At 37.0% G+C, this 22,755-nt stretch overlaps 1 protein-coding gene across 9 annotated transcripts in view; it reads left to right on the top strand.

Annotated features, from left to right (window-relative positions):
- Window positions 1–22,755, top strand: part of NF1 (neurofibromin 1) — a 252,176-nt gene that overhangs the window by 62,928 nt on the left and 166,493 nt on the right. For 8 of the 9 annotated variants that reach the window (XM_088828700.1, XM_055401461.2, XM_088828696.1 and 5 more), the window contains exons 4-8: window positions 1,980–2,170; window positions 6,390–6,496; window positions 14,095–14,162; window positions 14,390–14,465; window positions 16,420–16,577. In XM_088828700.1, coding sequence (XP_088684826.1) covers window positions 1,980–2,170; window positions 6,390–6,496; window positions 14,095–14,162; window positions 14,390–14,465; window positions 16,420–16,577 — 600 coding nt within the window. Of the gene's footprint in view, window positions 1–1,979; window positions 2,171–6,049; window positions 6,091–6,389; window positions 6,497–14,094; window positions 14,163–14,389; window positions 14,466–16,419; window positions 16,578–22,755 lie in introns of those variants that run through there. The other variant, XM_055401504.2, reaches the window with a different exon arrangement.

Raw genomic sequence — 22,755 nt, 5'->3', positions numbered from 1 at the left:
TCAATTGGTAAAGAATCCACCTGCAATGAAGGAGACCCCGGTTCGATTCCTGGGTTGGGAAGATCCGCTGGAGAAGGGGTATGCTACCCACTTAGTATCTGTGGACTTTCCTTGTGGCTCAGCTGGTCAAGAATCCGCCTGCAATGTGGGAGACCTGAGCTTGATCCCTGGATTGGGAAGATCCCCTGGAGAAGGGAAAGGCTACCCACTCCAGTATTCTGACCTGGAGAATTCCATGGACTGTATAGTTCATGGGGTTGCAAAGAGTGAGCGAATTCCACTTCACTTCACATACCTTTTATTTGTTTATTAATTGGACTTAGTTTCAATGTCTGGTTGGTTTGGTTAGCGTATAAATAAGAAAGAACATTGTAACTCAAATTTTGCAGTTTTTAAAAATATTTTATGATATCTATTTACTTTTCATATATTTCAATGTATTTGTATCTGAAAGCTTTTGGAATGCAATTACAGATTTGAGCACAGCACAGTTACAGAAATTTGTTCTTTGTCATCTTGCTTGGCATTATCAAAATTGTCCTTCATATAAGGATACTAAGCCATTAGGTAAAATATTGGTGTGGAATAGTATATTTTCAGGGTAGCTTATTCATTGGTTGTTTTGTTAATTGTAGAGTAGATTTACTTTACAAAGTAGAGATCTTAGTGTTAACACCAAAGATATCGTTAACAGAGGGACCATCTGGCGTATGTACTCCTGATATGATGTAATATGAACTGTAATGAATTTTGCTTAGTGTTTAACCTGAATCTAATAAGACCATTAGGTTTAGATTCCAGCTTAACAGAAAATGTAGCAACTAGAAGAGCAAGTTACATCGCTAAGACATAATCAGATCAGTAATATAAAATATTTTGTTGAAGCAACTGATCTGTTTCCTTAAGAAAAAAAAGGTCAATGTTATGGAAAATAAAAATGATGTACATAGAGTGTGAGGGGAAATACTTTGAGGATAAAGAGACTAAAGGAAGTAACAGTCATGCTGCAGTCAAACCTTTTTTGGATCCTGGTTGAGTAAAACTCGAACAGCTGTGAAAGACATTCAGCGGGGGAGTGGGGAAATTTCGATATGAATTGGCTATCAGCTGATATGAGGGAATTTTTTACTTTTCCTAGTATGATGATTGCATTGAAGTTGGAGAATTTTCTTGTATTTAAGTGATACTAAAGTAAGGTAGTAGTGAATTTATGGTGTTTGTAATTTACTTTGAAATGGTTAAACCAAAACAAAATTATTTGCAGTAAGTAATATCTGTTTTGGTCAGTCTGCCCAAAGGTAGATGTGATTGTCCACCCTGGAATTAATTTGGGTGTTGAGACAGATGAATAAATGTGCTCACCAGTATATATGAAATTTTACTTTCATGCATTGGAGAAGGAAATGGCAATCCACTCCAGTGTTCTTGCCTGGAGAATCCCAGGGACGGGGGAGCCTGGTGGGCTGCTGTCTGTCGGGTCACACAGAGTTGGATATGACTGAAGTGACTTAGCACCAGCAGCAGCAGCAGCAGGGCTCATAGTAAACTAGGATTCCCAGGAGTGGGAGAGCTTACTAAGGAGAACAAATATGGCAACAAGCAGAAATGCAGGTCCTGAGGGGATTGATGGGCTACCTCGACTTTTATTGTGATTAAGAGGTGAAAGATGGAGCCATCTTTTTTTATTAAACCAACTGTAGATAAATAGAGCAAACATGAAATGTTAACAGTTATGAGTTTGAGTGAGCTCCGGGAGTTGGTGATGGACAGGGAGGCCTGGCGTGCTGTGGTTCATGGGGTTGCGGAGAGTCGGACACGACTGAGCGACTGAACTGAACTGAACTGAATCTAGGTGATGAATATATAGGTGTTCATTATTCTATTTCAATTCTTACCTATGTTTGAAATTTTTCATTATAGAAAATATTTACATGTAAGTTTAAGAAAGTTTTAGAATTATGTGATTGTTTCTATTTTAGCAACCAAAGGACACAATGAGATTAGATGAAACGATGCTGGTCAAACAGTTGCTGCCAGAAATCTGCCATTTTCTTCATACTTGTCGTGAAGGAAACCAACATGCAGCTGAACTTCGGAATTCTGCCTCTGGGGTGTTATTTTCTCTTAGCTGCAACAACTTCAATGCAGTCTTTAGTAGAATTTCTACCAGGTTAGTGTGTAAATTTTCATAGGAATGTTGTAAGTAATATAAATTTTGTCTTCATTAAAAAAAAAAAAGGTTGATAGGAGCAAGTTTAATGTGGGCTTTTGTTGAAATTTTATGCATTGGTTTTTTTGGAAATTTTTATCATGTGGTATTGTGATCTTGGTGGGTACAATTAAATATGAAAATGAAAATGTTGGTTGCTTAGTTGTGTCGACTGTTTGCTACCCCATGGACTGTTGCCTCTGTCCATGGAATTCTTCAGGCAAGAATACTGGAGTGGGTAGCCATTCCCTTCTCCAGGAGATACTCCTAACCTAGGGATTGAAGCCAGGTCTCCTGCATTGCAGGTAGATTCTTTAATATCTGAGCCACCAGGGAAGCCCAAATTAATCACAATTAAATGTGAGTACTGTTATAAGCTTGAAAGTATAAATTTTAGGAATAAAATATCAACTATGATCAAGTTTTTTTTAATACTAGGTATGAATTTTTAGTTTGGCTTTTTAAGCATGCTTTCCTTTTAATTAAATTAGTCAAATCAGAATAATTGATGAGTAGTCAGAATTCTAATGATATTAAAGCTCTGATCCTTATCACAAGATCCTAAGTTACCAAAAACAAAAACCAAAAAACCAAACCAGCAATGTGGGAAGCACAAGAAAGTAATTGCAAAGTAGCATTTTCTAGAAAGTGAACTGTTTTAAGTGAGTGAACTGTGAAAGCTCCCATTTGTTGAACATTTACAGCATGTGCTATGCTATTTTATCCTCACAGTATTCCTGAAATGTAGGTGGTAATTACCCCATTTTACAGGTAAGCAAACTAATACTAAAGAAGTAATCAAGGCAGTGTGCCCAATAACAGAGGTCCCAAAATTTCTAAGTCAGACTGCCTTCAGAGTCTGTTTATTCCATTGTACTAGGCTGCTTTCCTATACTTCTATTTTAGCCTATTTTGATGAAATCCTTTTTTATAATATATACTGCTGTACTTTAAAATTGTATGATAAATATAATTGAAGCTTTTATTGAAAATTAGAAGTCATCATATGATCACTTGTTGTGATATGCTACAAATGGAGAAGTGAGTATAGAATTGTAACTGATGGTCTCAAGTCTCTCTGGAACTTAATTTCATGCAGATGATTTGCTTTTCTTATGCAAGTAGAGTCAAACGGGTCCTTAATTATGACCAAGTAGGAAGCATAACATAAATCACTCAGTGCTTCAATGAATCAGAGACTAAACATAATAAAGAATAGCAATCTTCCTTATTTAATGATACCTACAGCTTTAATTTGTGTTGTGTGAGCGAGCATTGGATTTCCATGAGTCAGCTTAGTTCATTCTCGTGTTGTTTTGCAATAGGTGTGAGTGAGAAATATACATCATAGTTTGGTGCTGTAGTTTTTAGGGGGAATCAGCTAACTTCACTGAACTGAGCTAACTTCAAAATCCTGCAGTCTTTTTATTAAAAGATGGGATTTCTGTAATTGTGATTCTAGGCAACATTATTCTTCAACCTTTCATCAGAATTCTGGTGCAGAGAAAATTAAAATTTTATTTAATGTTACAATATGACTGATAATATAGAGTCGTGTTTATATAATGGAACAATGTCTTCATGAACTCTGTGTTAACATTTCATATTCTGAGTAATACTGGTTGAAGGTAGCAAACACCTAGGTATTAGGAGGCATTAAAATGATAAAAAACAAAACCCCTTCTTTATTTAGGTGATACTAGACCAGTCTTACTTTTTGAAATCATCTTACACTGAAGGTAGAAAATGATCAAAAGAGTAAAATGTTTTTAGTCTATCCAAGCATGAATTGCTTTAATAAAACACAGCAAATGCCCCACCTCTGAAAACTTTAAAAATCTTCTGGTCTCCAAAGGTTTTATTTTCCAGCATTAGCACATGTAAAAATAGGCAGCTTTTGTGTATTTCCTGAATCTAGTTCACTCTTTCGAGAATAGAAGTTAATAAGTCTCCAGAATAAGCTAGTTTCTTTAGCTTTCAGGGGACACAGACTGCTCAGAAATGGAATCTGTGAAATTTATGTTTCAGACAACTGCATTTGCTGTTTAATCTAGCTTATGCCAGAAATAGGAGCTGATTAGAGGGTCACTTACCTAAAAAGACCATTATGATTATTTAACTTAGATGGAGTTATCCTGTGAAACTCTAGTGTCATAGCATTGCTGATGCTGCTGAGTCGCTTCAGTTGTGTCCGACTCTGTGCGACCCCATAGACGGAAGCCCACCAGGCTCCCCCGTCCCTGGGATTCTCCAGACAAGAACACTGGAGTGGGTTGCCATTTCCTTCTCCAGTCATAGCATTAGGTGACTTAAAATATTCTAGGGATTGGAATGATAGTTCTTTCTGAAGATTGATTTTATACTTCGTACTATTGATAGATGAATCAGTGTCATGAGAATTTGTTGTGTTTGACCATTCTACCTGTCTGTGGATGTTTCTCTTTTAGGATTAATGTTAGCTTTTGATATTTCTGTCATTGCTTTTCTTTCAGGAAATAATATGAGTTACAGATCTTAAAATAACTTCTTTATTCTGCTGAAGTATATATCATGTACTGTGGCTCATATTACTCTTTTATGTAGACCATTAGCTGCTTTCTCCACCGAATTGCCTGTTTTATGGTTGGAGGGTCCTAAAGACCCAAATTATGTCTGATTTGACATATCACCAGAAGCAGAAGACTCAGTGACTCTGAAAGTTCTATTTGATTCTTTTACACGTCTGCTGGTTTTTTTTTTTAGAAGTTTATTATTCTTTTTTATAGTTTAATATTTCTTCTTGTATGTCTAATTATTTAAAACGTTCTTACTTATATTCTCTTTAAGATTGTTAAATAATCTCATTTGTTTGTATGTGCCAACTCTCGTTCACAGTGAATTGTTTCTCTCTGTTTTGTAAACTGTGATTTATGTTTAGTGCAGTGTGTGTTTTTTGGGGGAATGTCTTGTGACCTGGGACTCTGAGAGTATCCTAATGATGGTTTTGCAAAAGTGCCCAGTTTTGGACCCATGTGTTTGTTAATCTCTCAGTCCCAGATTGTATGGGTGGTACAAATGTGGGCCTCAAATCCTTGTATGGTCCTGGTTGACTTTTTCCTGTGTGCAAAGCTTAGGCAGAGCAGACAGACTTCCTGTGCTGGTAAATCCCTATGCCCACCCCACCCCCCACCGGCTTTTTTTTTTCTACCTGTCTCCCTTTCAGTGTCTCTGTCTTTCTCTTTTTTTCAGGAAGTGCATAGCTCTTTCTAGCCATGTTTTATGCAAGGCCCTGGTTCTACTTCCTGCATTTTTAGGGTTCAGGGCTTTGCATCCAGTCTCATGTGGATGTTTAGCCCCACACCCTTAGGTTAAGGAGAGAAAAAACTTAACCAACTCTCACCCTTTTGTTGACCAGATCATCCTTTCAGAACCATCTCTGGTTTTCAGTTTCCTTTCCATTTCTGGACTTGGATGGGTAAATAGCATTTGTTTTGCTTTATTTCTGTACATTTAAAATATCTGTTTGTTGTTGTTCAGTTTATCTAGTCCTTTTAGATGTTTTAGTGATAGGTTTTCCAGTTCATTTCTTTGGACCATAAAACCTTTTTATTTGATTTCTCTGCCTTAAAAATTCCCCAAATGCCCCTTCCTTATGGTAATAACAACTGTAAAAGGAATTAAACTTTCCTTCCATTTTTCACAAACAACCACAAGAGTTAGCTTTTCAAAGGTTGGTGTTGCTGATTTGTTAAGTTGTGTTTCCTAAGGAGTCATATTCCATATTTTTAGGCTCTTTGCAGCAGCTGTGGAATTTGTAGCATGTAAATCAGTTTTGAGGACCTTCTCATTCCCAGTGTGAACTGCTAAGCTTTTATCACCCTGATGATAAGAAGAACATTAGTGTAAGTGCTTAGAATAATTTTACTGTTAGCTATACATCTGTAGGCTGAAGTGAGTGGAAGAAGAATTTGAGAAGGAAGAAATAGCGTTGATTTCATTTTTTAGCAACTGAAGGTTTATTGCGATGATAATGTCAATTTTAAATTATACTGCATTGGTTACAATTTGAGCTAATATTTTAAATAAAATCATGTAGTATTTGTGCTTTTTTACCATCAGTCAATTCTATTTGTTGAATTCAGAATTTTGAACTATCCTAAAACTTTGGTTGATAATTTATTTTTGGTTTTTTACTTTTCAGGTTACAGGAATTGACTGTTTGTTCAGAAGACAATGTGGATGTTCATGATATAGAATTGTTACAGTATATTAATGTGGATTGTGCAAAATTAAAACGACTTCTGAAGGGTAAGTTTAAATGAATGATGTATGTGAAATTAATCACTGGGTGAAAAATAAGTATTTTAAATGTACTAATTGAACTAATTATGTTGAGCTAGAACATCAAAATGGATTTTATAATGCAAATGTCCTTGAGAAATGGATAGTAATCTTTATGGTTCAGTAATTTTTGAACCTTTGCAAATCATACAGTAATGAATATCTTAAGTCTTGGCAATGTAAAGTTTTTGTTCAACTACGGTTTTTGCTTTTTCTTTATTAACGAGAATGTAAGCATGCTGTTATTTAATTTTCCTAGAATTTCATCTCAAGGATAGTTATGTGTTATAGAAGTTATTTATCTATTGTAGTGCTAAAAGCAGATAGTTTAGCAGGGTGTAAAAGTTTCATTGCAGATGGACCAGAAGATTGTGCTTTTATGATGAGAGGAGAAATTGAGTCAAGAATCTCATTTCTCATATTCTGTTTTCAACTCTGTTATTGCCTTACTGACTGACTTTATAGCATTTCAGGGTCTTTTATTCTTTCAGTGCTTAGTTTTGCTTCCTTGTGGAACATATCAATAGTAGTCATACGTGGGAATATGCCTATATGTAATGCTGAATGTGTAATTTTAAAACTTTGAAGAGTGCTTTCTATCATTATGTTGACTGAAATTAACTATCAGAAGGAATTGAGAGGGTTTTTGTGGTAAGCAGAAATGTGTTAATCTAAATAAAATAGCACTATTATGAATATACTGAGTATAAATGCCTGAATTCATTTCACAAAAATTGTTTTTTAATTTTATGTAATATTCAGTTCAGTTCAGTCGCTCAGTCGTGTCCAACTGTCCATGACCCCATGAATCACAGCACGCCAGGCTTCCCTGTCCATCACCAACTTCCGGAGTTCACTCAAACTCATGTCCATTGAGTCGGTGATGCCATCCAGCCATCTCATTCTCTGTCGTCCCCTTCTCCTCCAGCCCCAATCCTTCCCAGCATCAGTCTTTTCCAGTGAGTCAACTCGTCGCATGAGGTGGCCAAAGTATTGGAGTTTCAATTTTAGCATCAGTCCTTCCAATGAACACCCAGGATTGATCTCCTTTAGGATGGACTGGTTGGATCTCCTTGCAGTCAACTGGGACTCTCAAGAGTCTTCTCCAGCACCACAGTTCAAAAGCATCAATTCTTCAGCGATGAGCTTTCTTCACAGTCCAACTCTCACATCCATACATGACCACAGGAAAAACCATAGCCTTGACTAGATGGACCTTGGTTAGCAAAGTAATGTCTCTGCTTTTTAATATGCTATCTAGGTTGGTCATAACTTTCCTTCCAAGGTGTAAGCATCTTTTAATTGCATGGCTGCAATCAGCATCCGCAATGATTTTGGAGCCCAAAAAAATAAAGTCTGACACTGTTTCCACTGTTTCCCCATCTATTTCCCATGAAGTGATGGGACCAGATGCCATGATCTTTGTTTTCTGAATGTTGAGCTTCAAGCCAACCTTTTCACTCTCCTCTTTCACTTTCATCAAGAGTCTTTTGAGTTCCTCTTCACTTTCTGCCATAAGGGTGGTGTCATCTGCATATCTGAGGTTATTGATATTTCTCCCGGCAATCTTGATTCCAGCTTGTGCTTCTTCCAGCCCAGCGTTTCTCATGATGTACTCCGCATAGAAGTTAAATAAGCAGGGTGACAATATACAACCTTGACACATTCCTTTTCCTATTTGGAGCCAGTCTGTTGTTCCATGTCCAGTTCTAACTGTAGCTTCCTGACCTGTATACAGGTTTCTCAAGAGGCAGGTCAGGTGGTCTGGTATTCCCATCTCTTTCAGAATTTTCCACAGTTTATTGTGATCCACACAGTCAAAAGCTTTGGCATAGTCAATGAAGCAGAAATAGATGTTTTTCTGGAACTCTCTTGCTTTCTCCATGATCCAGCGGATGTTGTCAATTTGATCTCTGGTGCCTCTGCCTTTTCTAAAACCTGCTTGAACATCTATGTAATATTGGATTCTGGCTAATTGAAATGTGAAACCTTATAGTATGTGATTCATACTTATTTTTATTTTACTTTGTTTATTGATTAAGGAATTGTCAACAGTGTTTTTTAGTGTTTGACCTGGAAGGAGATTTAGTTATACTAACTTTGAAAACTTTAACAGTTCTGCAGTGCAGTTTTCAAAATACCATGTTTAGTTTTCCTAACATTTGCTTTAAACTCAACAACTATTTCACCAAAGATATTAAAAAACTATATCTATATAGATGAATACTGTGAGGCTGTGTTCCAGCTATGTTACCATTGTTCAGCAATTTATGATTTTAGGCCATTACCATGATAAAACCAAGCAATGCTTACCTCACTTTTCAGTAGCTTTAATTAAGGAGAAATGAATCATTTTAGCTATTATGTCCCTGGTGGCTCAGGCGGTAAAGAATTCTACCTGCCATGCAGCAGTCCTGGGTTCGATCCCTGGGTTGGGTAGATCCCCTGGAGGAGGGCATGGCAGTCCACTCCAGTGTTCTTGCTTGGAGAATCCCCATGGACAGAGGTGCCTGGTAGGCTGCGGTACACAGGGTTGCAGAGAGTTGGACACAACTGAGTGACTAAGCACAGCATAGACAAGTGGACAGTAGTTATTTTAGATTATAATAAACCACCACTTAGTTCAGTTCAAATTTTAGGATTTTAATATTTATTATTAAACATTGAAAAGTTAAGGAATGATAATATTTAGATATTTCCTCTATGTATAAATTTTAAGAAATGTGAGTTTTTTTTTCATAGCTATTCAGTGACATTTGGGAAATCTAGTCCAGAGTGCTTGTGGATAGGTGTTTGTTTAAAAGATCAATTTCTTAGAAATGTTTAATGCATATAATTAATTGATGGTTCCCCATGCACATTGAGAGAAACTAAGTGTATGAATAAATTACTTTCTTTTTATTCTGGTAAATTATCCCCATTGAATGCAGCTTCCTTATGAGCATAAATTTATAGAATTTTTGCTGATAAGTATGGCATATAAAGCCACTATAAACCAGACCAGCAAAAGATGGTTCTACACAAATGGTGAAAGGAATGGAAACTTCCTGTAATATGAACAGTAAAAGTAATAATGTGTTTTAAATTCAATTCAGCAGCTTTTGTTGAGAAACTATATGTAAGAAACCATGCTGATTGCTGGGTTTACAAAGATTAATAAAATATTGAGTCTCTCCCTTTGGAGCTCATGACCTGTTTTATGAAACAAATATATTATCAGATTATTTGCACAGCAGTGTGGCAAAGCTAAATAGAGTGAGTATAACGTGAGAGAAAAGTGTGTATGTATTCAGGGGCAGGAGATGTTAAAAGCAAGATACAGAGGTACAACAGTACATCATGTCATATTAATAAAAGCATAGTAACATTTGTTGCATTTTCAGTATGTGCCATACATCAATCACCCTGTGCAGTTTACATGCGTTTTCTCGTCAATAATCACAGGAACCCTGTGAAACGGATGTTACTATTATCATCCTTTATATTGATGAGGAAACTGAGGCCTAAGTAAAATTTCCAAGATCATACATCTGTTGAGTGACACGATAAAGATTCAGTTCACATCTGCATCTCTAGAGCCAAAGTACTTAACTGCTGCGTTGTTTTGCTTATGGGTAATGAGGCTTTGTTTTAGTGGCTGTGGGAAGTGATGCAAAGGTTTTTGGGTGGGAATTACCTTGATCAGTGTTTTATTTTAGATATGCCACTTTGCTTGAAATTTGCAGGATGATTTGATAGGAAGTTGCATGAACTTCTGGGACTTGGTTGTATAGTAATGTGACATTGAAATAAGGATAGTTGGAGGTCTGGGTGGAATGGGATAGGGTGGGGACCAATTTGATATGGTATTTAGTATGAAGAATATATAATTTTTGCGTAGAATACATTGCATAGCTTTTGGTGATTAATTAGGTGAGTGAGTGAGTGAAAGTTGCTCAGTCGTGTCCGACTCTTTGCAACCCCATGGATTATACAGTCCATGGAATTCTCCAGGCCAGAATACCGGAGTGGGTAGCCATTCCCTTCTCCAGGGAAACTTCCCAACCCAGGGATTGAACCCAGGTCTCCCTCATTGCAGGTGGATTCTTTTACCACCTGAGCCACAGGGGAGCCCACGAATACTGGACTGGGTAGCCTATCCCTTCTCCAGCAGATCTTCCTGACCCAGGAATCGAACCAGGGTCTCCTGCATTGCAGGTGGATTCTTAACCAACTGAGCTATGTTGGTATATATGTCCTTGACTATAATGAATACTTCAGGGACTTGAATCACATGTGTGTCATTAGCGAAACTGGAAAAGCAAAATACAGAGCCTAAGATGAGAGTTCCGAGTTGTGTTCGGAAGCACATCACGTCCCACTGAAATCACCAGTGACATGATCCAATGTTCTCGTTCTGTGGCCAGCTGCTTAGTAGAGCTTATCGCACGTATCTCCTGTTTTGTATTTTAGAAATGTCAGTTGCTGCATTCCTGAACTCTTCATTTAAAACAGTTGAAGAGAATAATATATTAGTTTTTTAATTGATATTTTAATTTTTATATGTTCAGGAAAGAACAGAAGTGATTGAATATTGTTAACTATACCACTGTGTGTTTAGAAAAGTAACAGGCAGTCAGTTTTGTATCCATTACAGCACTTTGAGGTATTGTTATGTCAGAGAAACCATATATCCTGAAACTTTTTTAGTAGGTTTCAGTAGTATTAACTATATTTTCTTGCTTGTTCAGATTATTTCTGGTGAATCTTTGTCAGCAGTTCCTTTTCAATACAGGTCAATAAGTTCCAAAAATCTACCACTTTTTGAATTCTTCAGTGTAAAAATCCTTCAAATAAAGGCTTTCGCTTTAAAGGGGAAAAAAAAAACTGACGTGGAGAGCAAGTTACTCATTTGCAAGTCCAGAAAAAAAAGAAAGCGACTTTTAGAAGATTTTTTAGACAATTTTATAACTTGAAGACTCATCTTTGTCTTGTAAAGATGTTTATGTAATTTAATAAGTATCTGCGTCCCTTCATTAAAAGTTACCTTTTTTACAAATGTGGACAGTAATTTTATTGAAGAGGAAAAAAAATTAAATACATAATGTATTTATATGGAGAAATGTTTAGTCTTATTTTAAAAATGCACTGTACTGTTTTAATAATCAAATTAGAATAAAAGAAATGAACATATTTAATGATAGCATGGATGTGATAAGGACACTTTCACATACTGCTTGGTGGGAGTGGCCTTTGGCCCAGTCTTTCTAAAAATCAAGTTGGCAGTATTTATCAAGAACCTTAAAAATATTCATCTCTTGGACTGGACAGTTCTTTTTCTACATATTTATGTGCCTTAAAGGAATAATCAGAATGTTGAAAAGATTTGGATATAAAGTATTAATGTTATTTATATTAATAATATTCAAATATACAAAATTGGAAAATGTTTGAATAACCAGTGTCTTAATACATGGACTTAAATATTGAATAAGATAATCACGATGGCCTGATCACTCACCTAGAGCCAGACATCTTGGAATGTGAAGTCAAGTGGGCCTTAGAAAGCGTCATTACAAACAAAGCTAGTGGAGGTGATGGAATTCCAGGTGAGCTATTTCAAATCCTGAAAGACGATGCTGTGAAAGTGCTGCACTCAATATGCCAGCAAATTTGGAAAACTCAGCAGTGGCCACAGGACTGGAAAAGGTCAGTCTTCATTCCCATCCCAAAGAAAGGCAATGCCAAAGAATGCTCAAACTACTGCACAATTGCACTCATCTCACAGGCTAGTAAAGTCATGCTCAAAATTCTCCAAGCCAGGCTTCAGCCATATGTGAACCGTGAACTTCCAGATGTTCAAGCTGGTTTTAGAAAAGGCAGAGGCACCAGAGATCAAATTGACAACATCTGCTGGATCATGGAAAAAGCAAGAGAGTTCCAGAAAAACATCTATTTCTGCTTTATTGACTATGCCAAAGCCTTTGACTGTGTGGATCACAATAAACTGTGTAAAATTCTGAAAGAGATGGGAATACCAGACCACCTGACCTGCCTCTTGAGAAACCTGTATGCAGGTCAGGAAGCAACAGTTAGAACTGGACATGGAACAACAGACTGGTTCCAAATAGGAAAAGGAGTACGTCAAGGCTGTATATTGTCACCCTGCTTATTTAACTTCTATGCAGAGTACATCATGAGGAACGCTGGGCTGGAAGAAGCACAAGCTGGAATCAAGATTGCCGGGAGAAATATCAATAACCTCAGAAATGCAGATGACACCACCCTTATGGCAGAAAGTGAAGAGGAACTCAAAAGCCTCTTGATGAAAGTGAAAGAGAAGAGTGAAAAAGTTGGCTTGAAGCTCAACATTCAGAAAACAAAGATCATGGCATCTGGTCCCATCACTTCATGGGAAATAGATGGGGAAACAGTGGAAACAGTGTCAGAATTTATTTTTTTTGGCTCCAAAATCACTGTGGATGCTGATTGCAGCCATGCAATTAAAAGACACATACTCCTTGGAAGGAAAGTTATGACCAACCTAGATAGTATATTAAAAAGCAGAGACATTACTTTGCCAACCAAGGTCCGTCTAGTCAAGGCTATGGTTTTTCTCGTGGTCATGTGTCTCTGATCGCCGAAGAATTGATGCTTTTGAACTGTGGTGCTGGAGAAGACTGTTGAGAGTCCCTTGGACTTCAGGGAGATCCAAGCAGTCCATTCTGAAAGATCAATCCTGGGTGTTCATTGGAAGGACTGAAGATAAAGCTGAAACTCCAATACTTTGGCCACCTCATGCGAAGTGTTGACTCACTAGAAAAGACCCTGATGCTGGGAGGGATTGGGGGCGGGAGGAGAAGGGGACGACAGAGAATGAGATGGCTGGATGGCATCACCGACTCGATGGACATGAGTTTGAGTGAACTCCAGGAGTTGGTGATGGACAGGGAGGCCTGGCGTGCTGCGATTCATGAGGTCGCAGAGTCGGACATGACTGAGTGACTGAACTGAACTGAAATATTGAATATTATTGTCATAAAGTCATCAAATATACCCATGAGGAACTTTTAGTAATATGGAAAAAGTTGGGGATATGTTGCTATCAGTAGAATAGTTTGAACAGGTTTGATATGAACAGATTTTCTCAGTTACAGTAAATATATTTGTTTTATATACGTGCATAGGAAAAGGGAAAGAAGAAAATTAACCAAAGTGTAAATTGTGATTGTCTCTGAATGGTAGAAGCATAGATAATGTTTTCACTTTCCCCTAGATTGTTGTGTAGTTTTTGAATTTTCTACAATGATTGTGTATTTTATACATTTTAAAAAAATATTCTTATTATTAGAATCAAAGGAAAAAACTCACAACCTTTGAAGTTTAGGGTTGAGTTTTGCCTTTAGTGGAGATAACCAGTAAGGTTTTTGGTTTATTCTAGTTGTGTTTACCTTTACGTGGCTTAATAAATAATACTGGCACAAAAGTTTGTGTGTAAGAGGATAGTTATTTTTGCTTGTACTTCTGAATTGCATTTGTGTTAACTAATTAGTAATTGTAAAGCCTTTTTTTTTTTTCTTTTCCAGAAACAGCATTTAAATTTAAAGCCCTAAAGAAAGTTGCACAGTTAGCAGTTATAAATAGCCTGGAAAAAGTAAGTAATAACCTCTTTGGTATTAAAGTTTTGTTAATTTTTGGTTCTAAGTATTGTTGTCTTCAGTATTTTGAGTCAGTAATAATTTCACATTAATTTTTAGAAAGAATGCATTGTAATATTCTTCTGGAGGAAATTAGAATTTTGTGATATAATTAGAGCAATATGATATTTTGTTTTCTGTATTAAGAATATATCACATAAAACATATATTTTGTTATTTGTAGGCATTTTGGAACTGGGTAGAAAATTATCCAGATGAATTTACAAAACTGTACCAGATTCCACAGACTGATATGGCTGGTAAGGATAAGATTGAGGTTTTTTTTGTCTTTTAAAAACTCTTACTTAATAGATAAAAACCTATCATTTTCCAAGTTATTTTTGTTATTATGGTGCTTTTACTCTTTTCAACTTATGTCAAATAGAAATTATTATTTTTTTCTTATACTTCTGAGTTACCCTCAACATTTTTCCTTTATAGCAAATAGATAAGAAATGAAGCTCTGATCTTTAATTAGTTGTAGATTGGATACTGATGGCATTTTGTTGTAGAGAAGCCCTTTTTTGTGCTCTGAGGTTTTATTTCCTATTTAGAGAGAGGGGTATCAAGTAAGAATATCCTCACTTAGAATTCTGAAGACACAACTTCAAGAAGGAGAATAGACTCCTGGAGAACTTCGGTAATTCTCTTTGAGAAGCTAATTAGTCTTTGTTTTTTGAATATAGTCACACTTTGCATAGGGCCCTCCACATTGAGACTAAATACCAGTCTGACCATTGTAAAATTTGGACTTTACTAGGCTGGATCAACTTCACCACAATCGTAGGCGAGAACTAGGAGGTAGGCGAGAACTTCCAGATGTTCAAGCTGGCTTTAGAAAAGGCAGAGGAACCAGAGATCAAATTGCTGTCATCCTTTGGATCATAGAAAAAGCACAGGAGTTCCAGGAAAACGTCTGCTTCTGCTTTATTTACTATGCTAAAGCCTTTGACTGTGTGGATCACACAAAACTGTGGAAAATTCTTAAAAAGATGGGAATACCAGACCACCTTACTTGCTTCCTGAGAAACCTGTATACAGATTAAGAAGCAACGATTAGAACTGGACATGGAACAATGGACTAGTTCAAAATTGGGAAAAGAGTACCTCAAGTACATTGTCACCCTGCTTATTTCACTTATGCAGAGTACATCATGTGAATTGCCGGGCTGGATGAAGCACAAGCTGGAATCAACATTGCTGGAAGAAATATCAATAACCTCAGGTATGTAGGTGATACCACCCTTATGGCAGAAAGCGAAAAGAAACTAAAGAGCCTCTTGATGAAGGTGGAAGAAGAGAGGGGAAAAGCTGGCTTAAAACTCAACATTTCAAAAAGCTAAGATCATGGCATCTGGTCCCATCACTTCATGGCAAATGGATCATGAAACAATGGAAACAGTGACAGACTTTATTTTCTTGGGCTCCAAAATCACTGCAGATGGTGACTGCAGCCATGAAATTAAGACACTTGCTCGTTGGAAGAAAAGCTATGACCAACTTAGATAGCATATACAATGCAGAAATATTACTTTGCCAACAAAGGTCCATCTAGTCAAAGCTATGGTTTTTCCAGTAGTCATGTATGGATGTGAGAGTTGGACCATAAAGTAAGCTGAGTGCCAAAGAATTGATGCTTTTGAACTGTGGTTTTGGAGAAGACTCTTGAGAGTCCCTTGGACTGCAGGGATCTCCAACCAGTCCATCCTAAAGAAAATATACTGAATACTCATTGGAACGACTGATGCTGAAGCTGAAACTCCATACTTTGGCCACGTGATGTGAATAGCTGACTCATTTGAAAAGACCATGATGGTGGGAAAGATTGAGGGCAGGAGGAAAATGGGACGACAGAAGATGAGATGGTTGGATGGCATCACCGACTCAATGGACATGAGTTTGAACAAGCTCCGGGAGATGGTGAAGGACAGGGAAGCCTGGCGTGCTGCAGTCCATGGGGTCGCAAAGAATCGGATGCCACTGAGCAACTGAACAACAACAGGGTGGATCAAGATGGCTCTTGTAATACATAGACAGTATAGCATTACTTTTTTGGTTACCTGAATGAATTTGTTGAGAGTTAAGTGATCTTCCAGGTTTATCTTTTTAAAATGTGGCCTTTGCTAGTTTTTGAATAGAGCCAGCTTTTAATTTAATGCCAGAGATTTCCTTGTCATCTAACAGTATCATTTAATACTTGTATTTTTCGCATAGAGTGTGCCGAAAAACTGTTTGACTTAGTGGATGGTTTTGCTGAAAGCACCAAACGTAAAGCAGCAGTTTGGCCACTACAAATCATTCTGCTTATCTTGTGTCCAGAAATAATCCAGGATATATCCAAGGATGTGGTTGATGAAAACAACATGAATAAGGTGAGGAGGGAAAAGTTATTTCCACTATGTTCAGATGTGAAATGATATTTTTTAAAAAAATTTCATTTGGCCATGCCGTGCGGCTTGCAGGAGCTTAGTTTCCCAACCAGGGATTGAACCTGGGCCCTCGTAGTGAAAGCGCCAAGTCCTAACCACTAGATGGCCAGGAAATTCACATGAAGCAATTTACTTTACTCAAGGTATATATTTCTTTAAGCTTAACATTCTGTCCATTTCTGGTTGCATCATTGTGGGTATTTTTTTTTTTATTGGCCTTAGCAGAGACATACTTGGACATAAATTTAGTTGGAGAAAAAATATGATATTAGTGATAACCCTCATTGATTAAAGATTTAAAACGATCCCATAGTTGCATTCTTTTGCCAGAAAGGATAATATTAAACATAGTATTAAACATGGTTTTCTGTAATAATCACTGCAAGGGTTACCGTAGTAAAATTCATCACTTTTATGGTGTCTTTGCATGTACTTAGGTTTGTGTCCACTTGGTGCTAATTAAATTGCCTAGTAACTCATTTTAGGCATTCTGGAACAGTTTTCACAGCATTTTTTTGGGAAAGCAGGGTACAACATACGCCATCTGTAGTGCAATTGGCACTGTAACAACTGATAATTCTCAGGGGCTCATAATTTTTTAAAAATAAGAACTGGGTATTTAACCTTATTGTTTTATTTGAATTTCTTTATACAGTTTGTTTTGAGAATACGTTCTTTGTAATATAAATATTTAAAATTTATATATTTTTGATACTGGAAGAAATACCCTTAGCCAACTAAGCATGAAATGGACTTCTGCATGAGTTGCCTGTAGATGGAGATGTTCAAAATCAGCTGAATGAATTCAACACTTTGTAGAAATATTGTCTAGGGAATTTATGCACTGACTGGTAAATAAATGAACTGGATAATCCTTGGGAGTCTGTGATGCTTTGGTGCTTTCCTTAGATTTATATTCCAACTTTCCCATTATGAGGACACCATTTTTCATGTTTCATTGTTTTGGACTCCTTTAAACTGATAAATATGTTTTTGGTTGTTTGTGTTAATTGGGAAAATACACATAGGTAAAAAGCTGTCTTGAGTTCATTAGTGCTCTTAAGTGAATTACATCTTTCCAAATGCTTATTGTTCATTTGTTTATCTTCTGTGAATCACTTATTTTTCTATTGAATTATTTGTCTTTTATTGATTTGTAGAGTGTCTGTTCATTTTTTACTTGGTTTCTCTTTTTAAACTTTGTTTATGGGTTTTTGTTTTTGCTATTTAGGTATTTAAAATTTCTGTGAAGTCCACTCAGTTTTGCTCTTTTTTTCCCTAGCTTTTTGGGTCAGTCTCTTCCTCCCCAAGATTTATTTATTCATTTTATTGAGATATAATTCACATACTATAAGATTTACCTTTTAAAGTGTATAATTCAGTGGCTTTTAGTATACTCAATCCAAAGTTGTGTATCATTATCACTATCTAATTCCAGAAAATTTTCATCATCTCCACAAAAAAACCTTATGCCTGTTAACAGTCATTCATTATTCCCGTTTCACCCCAGACCCTGGCAGTCACTGATCTATATTCTGTCTCTGTATTTGCTTATTCTGGACATTTCATATAAATGGAATCATACACTATGTGACCTTTGTGTCTGGCACTACCCAAGAGTTTTGAAATAAGCGTATATAGATGTGCTGTGCTGTTCTAAGTTGCTTCAGTCGTGTCCAACTTTTTGCGACCATTTGGACAGTAACTTCCAGGCTTCTGTTTCTATGGGGTTCTCCAGCGGATCTTCCCAACCCAGAAATCGAGCCCACATCTTCTATGTCTTCTGCAATGGCAGGCGGGTTCATTACCACTAGTGCCACCAGGAAGTGTGTGCACATGTGTGCGTGCGTGTGATTCAGGAGGAGGGCGTGACAACCCACTAAAGTATTCTTGGCTTCCCTGCTGGCTCAGACAGTAAAGCATCTACCTGCAATGTGGGAGACCTGGGATTCCCAAAAATCCCTGTTTTGGGAAGATCCCCTGGAGGAGGGCATGACAACCCACTCTAGTATTCTGAAGCAACTTAGCATGTATATATATTCTTTTAGTACTTCGCTAGGTTAAAAAATTTAGATCTTAAATCTTTCTGGTTTTAAAAAATGTATTGTTTTTTAATTTATTTTCTTTTCTAGACATATTTCTAATGTGCTAATGAGTGTTAATGGTTATCCTTTATTCACAGGTGTATCCTTCGATTCATATCTACTTGGTCAGACAAACATTTACATGAAAATACATACACATGTATGATGGTGTTATATTTTAAAATGAAATAATTTTATGCATATTACTCTATTTACTTAAAAGCCAGTTTTATCTGTTCCTCAAAATAGTTGATAGACATCTAACACTTTCATATGAGTATTTGGTAATATTCTGTTACAGTAATGAACCTCATTTACTCAACCATTTCAGTGTGAATAGTTAGCTTGTTTTTTTTCTCTTTTTGAGGAATTTTTGTCTCTTTTAAGGTAACTTTTAACAGTTTACAGTTTATTCTTTGATAGATATACTTTTCAGTTTTATCAATAAAGAGTTATGTATTTCTATGTCTGCATATTTTATTTATAATATAGAAATATGTAGACAGAATATGTTTAAAATATTTATATATTATCTTCTAATTATTTTCTTCAGTATCCTTGTTTATGACTGTTTCCTCTTTTCTAATATGTCTCATTTTTCCTTATTCATGTTTACTAGAGTTTATTTTTACTGATGGCCTTTAAAAACTTGGTCTTATAACTTTATATTTTCTAGCATTTAAAGATGGAGAAGCTGTATGCAGTTAGCAAAAACAAGACCAGGAGCTCACTGTGGCTCAGATCATGAACTCCTTATTGCCAAATTCAGACTGAAATTGAAGAAAGTAGGGAAAACCACTCGACCATTCAGATATGACCTAAATCAAATCCCTTATAATTATACAGTGGAAGTGAGAAATAGATTTAAAGGATTAGATCTGATAGAGTGCCTGAGGAACTATGGACAGAAGTTCATGACATTGTACAGGAGACAGGGACCAAGACCATCCCCATGGAAAAGAAATGCAAAAAAGCAAAATGGCTGTCTGAGGAGGCCTTACAAATAGCTGTGAAAAGAAGAGATGCGAAAAGCAGAGGAGAAAGTGAAAGATATAAGCATCTGAATGCAGAGTTCCAAAGAACAGCAAGGAGAGATAAGAAAGCCTTCCTCAGTGATCAATGCAAAAAAATAGAGGAAAACAACAGAACAGGAAAGACTGGAGATCTCTTCAAGAAAATTAGAGATACCAAGGGAACATTTCATGTAAAGATGGGCTCAATAAAGGACAGAAATGGTATGGACCTAACAGAAGCAGAAGATATTAAGAAGAGGTAGCAAGAATACACAGAAGAACTGTACAAAAAAGATCTTCACAACCAAGATAATCACGATGGTGTGATCACTCACCTAGAGCCAGACATCTTGGAATGTGAAGTCAAGTGGGCCTTAGGCAGCATCACTACGAACAAAGCTAGTGCAGGTGATGGAATTCCAGTTGAGCTGTTTCAAATCCTGAAAGATGATGCTGTGAAAGTGCTGCACTCAATATGCCAGCAAATTTGGAAAACTCAGCAGTGGCCACAGGACTGGAAAAGGTCAGTCTTCATTCCAATCCCAAAGAAAGGCAATGCCAAAGAATGCTCAAACTACTGCACAATTGCACTCATCTCACACGCTAGCAAAGTCATGCTCCAAATTCTCCAAGCCAGGCTTTAGCAATATGTGAACCGTGAACTCCAGATGTTCAAGCTGGTTTTAGAAAAGGCACAGGAACCAGAGATCAAATTGCCAAGATCGGCTGGATCATGGAAAAAGCAAGAGAGTTCCAGAAAAACATCTGTTTCTGCTTTATTGACTATGCCAAAACCTTTGACTATGTGGATCACAATAAACTGTGTAAAATTCTGAAAGAGATGGGAATACCAGACCACCTGACCTGCCTCTTGAGAAACCTATCTGCAGGTCAGGAAACAACAGTTACTGGACATAGAACAACAGACTGGTTCCAAATAGGAAAAGGAGTACGTCAAGGCTGTATATTGTCACCCTGCTTATTTAACTTCTATGCAGAGTACATCATGAGGAATGCTGGGTTGGAAGAAGCACAAGCTGGAATCAGGATTGCTGGGAGAAATATCAATAACCTCAGATATGCAGATGACACCACCCTTATGGCAGAAAGTGAAGAGCAACTAAAGAGCCTCTTGATGAAAGTGAAAGAGGAGAGTGAAAAAGTTGGCTTGAAGCTCAACATTCAGAAAACGAAGATCATGGCATCTGGTCCCATCACTTCATGGGAAATAGATGGGGAAACAGTGGAAACAGTGTCAGACTTTATTTTTTTGGGCTCCAAAATCACTGCAGTTGCGGATTGCAGCCATGAAATTAAAAGACACTTACTCCTTGGAAGGAAAGTTATGACCAACCTAGATAGCATATTAAAAAACAGAGACATTACTTTGCCAACCAAGGTCCGTCTAGTCAAGGCTGTGGTTTTTCCCGTGGTTATTTATGGATGTGAGAGTTGGACTGTGAAGAATGCTGAGTGCTGAAGAATTGATGCTTTTGAACTGTGGTGTTGGAAAAGACTCTTGAGAGTCCCTTGGACTGCAAGGAGATCCAAGCAGTCCATTCTAAAGGAGATCAGTCCTGGGTGTTCATTGGAAGGACTGATGCTAAAGCTGAAACTGCAATACTTTGGCCACCTCATGCGACGAGTTGACTCACTGGAAAAGACTCTGATGCTAGGAGGGATTGGGGGCAGGAGGAGAAGGGGATGACAGAGAATGAGATGGCTGGATGGCATCACCGACTTGATGGACATGAGTTTGAGTGAACTCTGGGAATTGGTGATGGACAGGAAGGCCTGGTGTGCTGTGATTCATGGATTTGCAAAGAGTCGGACATGACTGAGCAACTGAACTTAGTTCATCTATTTTCAGCTTTTTAAAAAATTGTAAAACTTTCTGCAAGGCTTTGAATTTACTTTTTTTGCAGTGGTCTTGGTTTTCAGATGAAGTGTTCTTAATTTTAGTAGTTTTAAATTTCTGATTTCTCTTACTTAATGATGCCATATTTGACTTAGAGGAATGTCTTATAGTTTCCAAATTGTTAGTTTTTGGGTAATTAAAAAATTTAATTGTGGTTAGAAAATAGTGGTACATATTTGTTTAAAAAAAGTGTCCCACAGTCATCAGAGTAGAATGTATATCATTTCAGTAGGGCACAGAATTTAATATAAATCATTAAAACCACTCTGGGAACTACCCTATAGGTGGCTTGAGATAGTATCCTGTGAGAAATGCTTGGTTTTGCTGGCTGGGCTCCCACAGGTAGCCTTTGGCAGTGTGGCAGTGCTCCTCCCAGGCTTTGGTTATCATGCTTAGCACCTCAGTATAAAAGAAGCAAGGCAGTAAACAACAAATAAATAGAACCCTAAACAGACCAGATCAGGCTTTAATTTACACCAGTCCTAGACTGCAGATTGTATGTGAAAAGCAGTTCTCTTTTTTCAACTTCTAAATTTTATTATTATTTTTAGTTGTATTACTGTCTGTATTAGGGTAGGTAGTATAACAGCTCAACACAATAGAACTTTCTTATACTATGAAATAGTACTGAGTAGTTCTGCAGGACAGTTGCCCTCTTTGTGATTTCTTAGGACCTTGTCCAGCAAAGATTCTGCCATTCTTTTTCATACATGGCCTTTATAGGAGTTGTTTCCATTCTGCCAGCCAGAGGAAAAAAGATAGCATAGAAAAAAGCATGCTGAGGATTTTTGTGGGCCAGGCCCTTAAATGGCATAGATCACTTTCACATTCCATTAATTGAACTCATTCATATAGCCATATTTAACTGTAAGAGAGGCTGAGAAATATGACTATAACTCCAGAAACAGGAGATGAACATGGAGACCAAGGAATAAAGGACCTTGGGGAAAAATCGGGAGTCAAGGATAGCTTAGACTGCTGTTTCCGTAGAATTCCAAGTTATTTCTTTATAGATAAAAAATTATTTTTGAAGAATACCTATTTATTAGGATAATAATACAGTCTGTATGTGCTGTACTAATTCAGGTGAGGCTTGAATAGTGAGG

Source organism: Moschus berezovskii, chromosome 20 (genome assembly GCF_049115385.1).
Source record: "Moschus berezovskii isolate FMDL1 chromosome 20, NW_MosBer_1.0, whole genome shotgun sequence".
In the NCBI taxonomy this organism is placed as follows: Eukaryota; Metazoa; Chordata; class Mammalia; order Artiodactyla; family Moschidae; genus Moschus; species Moschus berezovskii.
This window is presented reverse-complemented; position numbering and strand designations above follow the sequence as displayed.